The 8,851-nt window shown below is 42.0% G+C and overlaps 1 protein-coding gene across 2 annotated transcripts; it reads right to left on the bottom strand.

Annotated features, from left to right (window-relative positions):
- Positions 1-1,276: 1,276 nt before the first annotated feature.
- Positions 1,277-4,957, bottom strand: LOC127297663 (uncharacterized). Of its 2 annotated transcripts, XM_051327978.2 has the most exons (12): positions 4,739-4,956; positions 4,573-4,657; positions 4,429-4,480; positions 4,287-4,307; positions 4,147-4,200; positions 3,769-3,819; positions 3,514-3,576; positions 2,901-2,966; positions 2,747-2,785; positions 2,116-2,238; positions 1,791-1,883; positions 1,277-1,709 (listed from the first exon to the last, which is right to left on the bottom strand). In XM_051327978.2, the coding sequence occupies exons 1-12, from the start codon at positions 4,836-4,838 to the stop codon at positions 1,464-1,466; spliced, it is 993 nt and encodes a 330-aa protein (XP_051183938.1). In that variant the 5' UTR covers positions 4,839-4,956; the 3' UTR covers positions 1,277-1,463. The 2 variants fall into 2 exon arrangements, with proteins under 2 accessions (XP_051183938.1, XP_051183939.1); XM_051327979.2 differs by lacking the exon at positions 2,901-2,966 and having other exon boundaries at positions 4,739-4,957.
- Between the last annotated feature and the right edge of the window lie 3,894 nt (positions 4,958-8,851).

The following is an 8,851-nucleotide window of genomic DNA, read 5'->3' as shown; positions in this document are numbered from 1 at the left end:
GCCAAAAGTTTCAAATCTTTGGCATCACACGGCAACACCATGCCCTTCCAAGGCCTTTCAATTTGGTCGCAACGATACCACGGCCCGCTTTACATACATGCGTAGCTCCTTCATTCCAAGGCCTCAATTTTTTTTTGGAGAGCAAACCGTCTTCCAGTTAACCAAACAGTGCCCTCCCTTTGCCTCTTCATCTCCTCTCCACAGAAAACTCCTGATTTTATCAATCTTGATAGCCCATGGGGTTAGATAGAAACTTGTCAGGAAATAAGTCAACATCGATGTTAAAACCAAGTTGATAAGAATGAGGCGCCTAGTGCTAGTAATCAATTTTCCTTTCCATGGCTTGAGCTTACTTGCAATTCTGTGAATGATTCTCTGAAGATCAGCCCTTGAAGGCTTTCTAATGCCAAGAGGCAGACCAAGATATTGGCAAGGAAAGCTGCCAGCTGAGCCTCCAAACTCATTCAGAACCTCAGATATGTCCAAGTTACCGCACTGAATTGGGTAAGCCACACATTTGCTCAGATTAGGCTTGAGCCCAGAGATACTTCCAAAGACATGAAGGATGCTTTGAATGGCAATCATATCATCTTTTACAGAATTGATGAACAAAGCAGCATCATCAGCGTAGAAGCTGGATCTGTGCCGAGCATCCCTAGAGGAGAAAGCAGCCCAACTTCAGTAGCCCTGCAAAGCATCTTGTGAAGAGGCTCCATCATCAGGATCAAATGCAAGGGGGAGAGAGGATCCCCTTTGCCTCAATCCTCTCTTGTGCTTCAACAGCCGGCCCTGGATCCCATTCAACAGCACCCTCGAAGAACTCAAAAGAATTACAAGATAATGTCACACTAGCGCTGTCCAAAGCCGGAGCCCTTGAGAACCTCGAGAATATATCCCCAATGCACTGAGTCGAAAGCCTTAGCAATGTCCAGCTTTAGAAACAACAGAGCCTTTTTCTTTCCATGAGCTTCCTTGATAGCATTTTTTTACATACAAGAAATTATCTTGATAGCACTCTGGTTGTCACAAACTGACATTTTCAACTCAGGCTCCAGCCTTGTTGCCAGCAACTTGCATGCAATCTTGCCAATATTATTCATCAAGCTAACTGGCCTGTAATAAGTAGCTGCCGCATCGCCCTCCTTAGGCAGCAAAACAATGTAGGCTGAGTTGAGGAGATGCCATTTATTTGCCCTAAGGTTGTGCAATTGCCGTAAGCTTTCAAACCACAAAACTCATTCGTTTGAGTGCTATAATATAACTGTGGAACATAGTGTGAAAAAAGATGCAACCAACCCAATAAGGACTTGATATGTAACGTGTGATCTGTTTCTACAATTGCTGTAACAAAGTGCTCTTTCACAAGCCGATGATAAAAGCACAGCTTGAACAAAGGATAGCACAGTACATATTCGCCACCCACTGTTACATTCCTGGCAATATGCAATATGCAGGATGCATTGTCACGTAGAGGACTGAAGGAGGACACCGGTGTTGCTCCCTGTCAGCCCCAGTGCTTCCTTGATGGCGTACCAAGTGGCGGCGAGCGAAGCGGAAGTAGATGTTTCGTCCATCAAGTAAGGAACGATGTGTTTCATCATGTCGCTGTCGGAGATGCCCAGGTGGCCTCCTGGAACCGATACAAACTTGACTCGTCCGGTGTCGTCCAGCGTCTTCAGGCCGATCCAGTCTTCCTCGTATAGCTTTGTCTGCAGACCAAATCACCTCAAAACTTCATTAACCCGCTAAGGCTCATCCCAGGATCAACAAGACGCAAGACAAAATAATACCTTCTGAGGGGGCAGGACTGGATCAAAGGCTCCATCTGGGTAATAACCAAACCATGATGTTTCCCGAGGTATGAGGACAATATCACTCTCAAACTGCGTGGCACATTAGGACAAAACGTCAAGGACATGAAAGTGACTTCAGTTATATCACATTCCACTTCGAAACAGGAACACCCCGCTTCAAAACGGAACACGTCTACAAAATGCATACCCCTCGCCGTATGTTTTAATAGTATTATTTTAGTGTTTCGGTGCCATATAAGAGATAGTGGTGTATTCGGCCCATGTATGGAACACTTGACAGTAGTATTCTGCTCAACCTTACCATGATCAATACTAAATTCTCTAAGCTGCTGAACCTTTCCTTGTATGTGGCATTTCTTTCACCTGGTATCTCATTGTTAAGTTTGGGAAGAAACCTGCACCCCTTCAAATAATCTTCCATATCCTATAAAACAGAGTACATTTTCGGTGGCTCAGAATATATCATCAAATACTGCTCTGGTTTACTTCAAGGTTTATGGTTAAATCCCAAACAATGTCTTCTGGCAATATTTTGTTCTGTGATATAAAAGTAAATGCACCTCTTATCTTATGAATTAATTGATGATGCAAATCTTTTAACCCAGTTTCGAAAAAAGAAGTATATGTTCAAAGCTAGACACACAAAGTTGACCTACTTAAATTCAGAGACAGCAACACACAAAAACAGAACATCAAACAAACATATGGTTACCAAACCTCATGATAATCATTTTGGAAAGAAAATGATCAAATTCATTATTCAGATATACATGAGCCCTATAAGGGCCCAATAACAATTAATTTCCAGCACTGAAAACAATTTTAAAGTTTAGGAATTGCAAGTCCAGCAATAAAATAAAAACTAAACCTACATAAAGGTAAATTCCTCTTTATCAGGATGATAGCCTCTAGAAAAGTAATATAATACTCACAGTTGGGATTTTGAGGTAACCACTTGGTGCAAGATGTGCCTGCATACACCACGCCTCAAGTTATTCCATAGAAAGTCTAGTGTATTAACAGTGTTGACCACTACATCGAAGGAAATTAAAAGTCTAGGGCATGAGTAAGCCAAGATATAAAAACCTGTGCGTAGTCCGAGTAAATCTCCAATTTGATCAGGGCATCAACAATAACACAAAAAATACCAGACTGCGAACAAAGAGATCAGCGCCAACAAAGAGATATACAATGCCAAGAGATAACTACAGTAATCAAACTATAGAAGTGAAATACGAAAACTAAACCTCAAGGCTCCCTGCACACATTAATATATCCAAATAAATACAATAGTGATAGTTCAAGTCAGGGATTTAGCCAGGCGTATATACTTCAGAATGTCGCCCATCTACCTTTACCAACATTTTTTTCCTTTTCGTGACACTCAGGTTGATGTGCTTGAGTGCATATATGTTTTACTTTGTAGCATAGCTTAGACATTTTGTGATGTGGGTGAGTCCCGACTTGCAACTCGCAAGTGCTCACAGCTCAGGCTAGCAAGAGCTGATATAGGATGTTTAAATAGTGAATGGCATTAGTATATACCTTCCAATATTTTTTCTTTAATATATAGCTGTCTCACAAATCCATGAAAAAACATAAAGCTATCCATTCTTAGATGATTCGTCAGTCTGTTGTTGGTTAAAAACTGTTGACACAGCAAACTGGCTATTTGTTGGAGATAGTGAGATTAACTTACACCACAAAGTGGCACAGAAGCAGTACCAGCATGAGGTCCAGCGAGTGAGATGAAATTCTTGACCTGTTACATACAAATATCTTAACACATGACTTCCAGCACAAAAGCTGAATAGCATTCTATGACGAAATGTATTGTACAGCTCTGGCATCATTCACACTTTAAAATAAACATCTATGAATAGTATTGATAGGAGGGGAAATAAATTTTGAAATGCATCCCTTTTATCACTTGTACCATTTCAAAGGAACTCACCGGTGGTCCATCATCACAATACTCGACTACTGCCCGACCAATCAAGTTCCCCTGCGGAAGGACATAGCGAGGAGGCAAGGATTAGTAGAAGATTGTCATAAGCTTCATCAGAATCGGCACAATAATCAAGATTGCTCCGCCCTGTCACAGACAAACCTCCACGCAAAAAATGAGGCATTTACCACCAGTTTTTGTTGCATTATGCTTGTAAAACCTAATGAACTATAATACCCTTATCAGTATATTTCTTTTTTCCCGCAATGGTTGAGTTCTAGTTTACTTGAGTAAATGATGTAGCAAGGACATCTACGGTTGCTCGATAGTTTTATAAAAGCAAATGCCAAAGACCTTGAACAAAAGGGCAGAACACGAACATACCTGAGACAGACCGACAATGTTATAGCCGCCACTTAGCTCTTTCATCTCCTTTACCTGTTTATAACAATCAGAGTTCCAGCGACGATAAATATTTGCTCACCATACATCAGAGTAAGACATCACCCGAAGTAAGGAATCACCTTCTTGCAAATGATATCAGCCTGTGGACATGCAAGGGGAAAATATAGCAAGTGAATATGAAAACTGGCACATCAAACAAGACTCCTGATTATTTTCAAGAAATAAGATAAAATTGCAAGTTAACTAGGGAACCAAGCCAACCTGCTGTTCAAGAGGCATCACCCAAGAGTCCAATGTTCCGCTACCAATTTCTCTGGGAAAAAAAAGTCAATTAGTCGTATCATCCAGTAGCACAACTGAGCAAAAGTCAAAGTAGAGGAGGGAGAGGGATTGGAGGCATAATACAGGCAGTAGCCGTCGGCGGCGGACCAGTCGGCGAGAAGCTTGGTGAACTTGGCGACGCCGCGGTTGGCGCACTGGTCCCCAATCCCTGCTCCACGGAACCAATCAATCGTTTGCTTTCCTCGGACAGCACGCCGCCATGGATGATGAAAACTGAAGCGGGACTAACCGTGCAGGACGACGAAGGGCACGGCCTCCGCCGGCAGTAGGAAGGCTAGAAAGAGGAGGGCGACGACGGCGGCGCCGGCGAGGCGCGGAGCTCTTGGCATAGCGGCTGTCCGTTGGAGGCGCCGCGGAGATGACGTGGTTCACGGTTGAGATTGACCCTGTCCGTCGGTCAAGTGTCCTTGGAGCACACGTGCACGTTCGCTATAAATTTTTGGAAACAAAATGTTGATCGGAAAGTGCCAGCTACAGCGATTTCTTCATTAAAAATATTACTAAAAAATATATTTCTAAATTTCAAAAACTTATTAAAGCTATTCCGGAACGGGCAGGGTGCGTCACTCTCTTCGCTTCTGTTTAACTTTGCGGCTGAGGCTCTAGCTGCTATCCTTAAACCAAAAAAAATAATAATCTCCAGTCGTCCCTTAAAAAACGTCCGGTACAAATGATTTGAGAACGATTAGGATCACACCGGACAAAAAGAGACTAAAAATCTGTACAAAAAAGAGACCATTTCCAGTCGCGTCCCTGCAGTCCTTACTCCCCACATGTCATTCTTTTTTCCCACATTTTCTCTCACCTACTTTTCCCACATGGGGTGGTCCCTTCTATTAAAATGCATGCATCCGGACGCTGTTTGGGGGATGCGACTGGAACTCGTTTTTCTCAATTTTTTGTCCACCGTCCCCTAAACGTCATTTGAGAGACGCGACTGGAGATGCTCTTATGCGACTACGAGGGCGGGCCACATCTCCGGGTTGTCCTGCACCTGGTTAACGGGGAAGTTTCGTACTTTCAATACGTGAAAGACACGATCATCATGATCTAACTGGATGACCTCTCGGTATGGTAAAACTGAAATTCCCGAGATTCAGTAAAAAACGTAATTACATGTGGACGGACTGGTGGTTCTAAACATTGATGCACATGCATAATCTCCACGCCCATACTAACCCAAAAATATAAGCCATCATTGATAATTGTGTTGGGGATGGTGCATACTTGGTGCTTTTTTTTTGGGCGGCACATTAAGTTCGCCTTGCGTACTGGAAGACGGATCTAATGCCGAGTTACATGGACTTGCAGCGAAAATTATGTTTCATGCCATTAGGTGCTGAATGGTAACTACATAGTGTCTCGTATGGCATCTCTGGGCGCATAAATTTTACAATATATATAGAAGCTCGTACACATATGGTATACTCGTACATATATTGTATAAACCGTATAGTTCACATAAGCTCATAGCACATAATAATATATAATTCATAATGCAGAGAAGCTCAAAGCACACGATAATACACATAATTTATACGAAAAGTACTTACATACATCTGCAAAATATCTAAGAAACCAACTAAATTCATATTCCCTTACTTAGATTTTATTCACTTTGACGGTATAGCTTCTGATCAACACAGTCCGCCCACTTAGATGTCAAAATGATTCTACCATTATTTACATGCTTGGCATAAACTTCTTCAATGGTATGATTGCCAAAGGAACATGTGACTTCGATCCTTTCATGCGAGGCATGAGAAACATGTGGACGAAAGGGCATGCAAAATACCACATAGGAAGAAAAATAATTATTCATTGTGGTAACTATGAATAGTAATATTATAAATGTAACAACACGATTGGAATTTAAAGGAATTGAAGCTACCATATTTCTTTTGCCGATGATAGTCTGATGGGATCTGGGGCTTGTATCTTCTGATTATCCGCCTCCAATTACTCCTTTTTGATGTAGTCATCTCAACACCATTGTCAAACCTATAACAAGACAACTTTTACGCTACCCTGGTACTCCAAAATGATTCGGGGATCCGTGATATAGGACTAGTTTAAATTATATTATTGTGAAAGTGCTAAAATAGAAATTAGCATCAATTTCCACTTTAGCCCAAAACGATACGGGGAGTACGATAGGCAGAGTTTTGTAGTCGGTTGATTATCGTCTCGCGTCCCCGCCTCCCATCGCGCCGCCTCTCGCCGCCGACGCCTCTTGTGTATCCGCTGCCGAGTGGGCCGCCTCTCATCTCGCGTCCCCGCCTCCCATCGCCCCCCCGCCCCCCCCCCCCCCCCCGCCTCTGGCCATCGACGCCTGGCACCATCGCCGCCTCTCGCGCCGCCGACACCTCTCGCGCCGCAGACGCCTCGCGTCGGCCCCGGCCCCCACTGAATCGCTGCACCATCGCCCTACCCTGGTTAGTTCTTGCTATTCTTTGTGAAGTAAAAGTACAGTAGTACTGGACATACTGCATTCTTTGCCCAGATTTTAATTGCTGAACATATACCCAGTTTGTTTGAAGTGGTGAGAAATCTGAGAAAATAGAAACACATAGGATTGTCTCTGATATCATATCTAGTTTTGAACCAAACTGATGTTAGAAATTATATAACATTTTTCATTCGATTTGTAGCCAATCAGTTGATGTTTACTGATGTTTTAATTTATGAGTTGTGTCAGAATTTGTTCTTAAGACGTATCTGGTATTATGTGATTAAATAAATTGAGCAGACATGACATGGACATGTTGTACGTATGATGTTTGATAATGGCATGTTTGGATGACGGATGCTAATGATGATACAGAGGCGACAAAAGAATATATCATGATGGTCAATCAGATATTTGGTAGCGAAAAACAAGGTTATGAGCACTACAACCGATATGTGAAAGAGAAAGAGTTCAGCGTTAGATTGGACGAGAAAGAGTATGTGGCTGGGACCAAAGAAGCGAAAGGAAGACGTTTTGTCTGTTCCAGAGAAGGTACTGTTTTTTTGCCTGAGCAAAAGAGGGTGTCTCTAGCGGATTCATTGTGGATGTAGAGCTATGCTTGAGATTCATTTGCTGGTATGGATTAGTGGTTTGTGAAGAATTTTTTTGATGATCATACTCGTCCACTAGCGGACCCGGAACAAGTTTTTTTTTTGCGATCTCATCATCGGATGACCGACCCTCAAAAAACTGATGCGGTTGAATTTGGAATTGGTGGCCTTCGTACCTGCGAAATATATGACGTGATGGTGACTCAAAGCGGTGGTTTTGACAAGTTGGGGTTTGTTTCCAGAGACATGTACAATTTCTGTGCCAGGTATAACAAGAAAAATAATTTAGGCAGGAATGGTGAATTTGTGTTGAACCACATGAAAGCGCAAGTAGAACGAAATGCTGAGTTTTTCTTCAAATACACAACGGATGACGACGGACATCTTAGAAATTTATTCTGGGAAGATTCACAATCTCAAATATATTATGATGCATTTGGCTGTTTTTGACAGCACATATCGGATGAACCGGTACAATCTCCCTTTTGTTCCATTTATCGGTTTGAATCATCATCGCAGTACAATTGTTTTTGGGGTTGGTATTATTTCAGATGAGACGGTGGGATCATATGAGTGGCTACTTCATACCTTCCTGGGGGCGATGAGCCATAAACACCCAAAATATGTGATCACTGATGGAGATTCTGCTACGAGGAAAGCTATTAAGAAAGTTTTGACGACGAGATCCTTTCGTGATGCAGAAGTCCAACTGCAAGGTGGGAGACAAGTGCACATGGCACAAGGGACCTAACTCAGCAAATCGCGATGACGACGGGGACACATCTACTGATGATGATATAAACTCTAGCGACGAAGGAGAGAACACAATCACAAAGAGACTAAGAGGACCTTCAAGCAGGAACTATGTTATAACTGTTTGTACTCGTACGAAATAGGGAGAAAATAATTGCATGGGTAAACATCAGAAGAGAGTGCACCAAATTGATCCGGATAGAGCATATCACTCTAAATAAAAAGGCTAATAACTGATCTTCCAGATGGTCAGGTAAGATATGTGGATTGCTTGGTAAAGGCTTAATTTTTAACTTTCTTCATCTCGAGTTATAATATAATATAATATAATCTATAATTTTGTTTAGTGCAATGGTAGATATTTGATGCGACCATCCATCTTTACTGCTCTTTTAAAGGACTAATGGAAACAAGGGATGGAAAAGGCGTCCATTTTTTTTTATAGATAAAAGGCTATTTGCCCCACGTTCAATTAATAACGTCTTCAACGGCAAAACAGATACAAGATGCTGAGCCTAGCTTATATGAT

Source organism: Lolium perenne, chromosome 4 (genome assembly GCF_019359855.2).
Source record: "Lolium perenne isolate Kyuss_39 chromosome 4, Kyuss_2.0, whole genome shotgun sequence".
Lineage (NCBI taxonomy): Eukaryota > Viridiplantae > Streptophyta > Magnoliopsida > Poales > Poaceae > Lolium > Lolium perenne.
The sequence above is the reverse complement of the archived record's forward strand: the minus strand, read 5'-3'. Positions and strand labels throughout refer to the sequence as shown.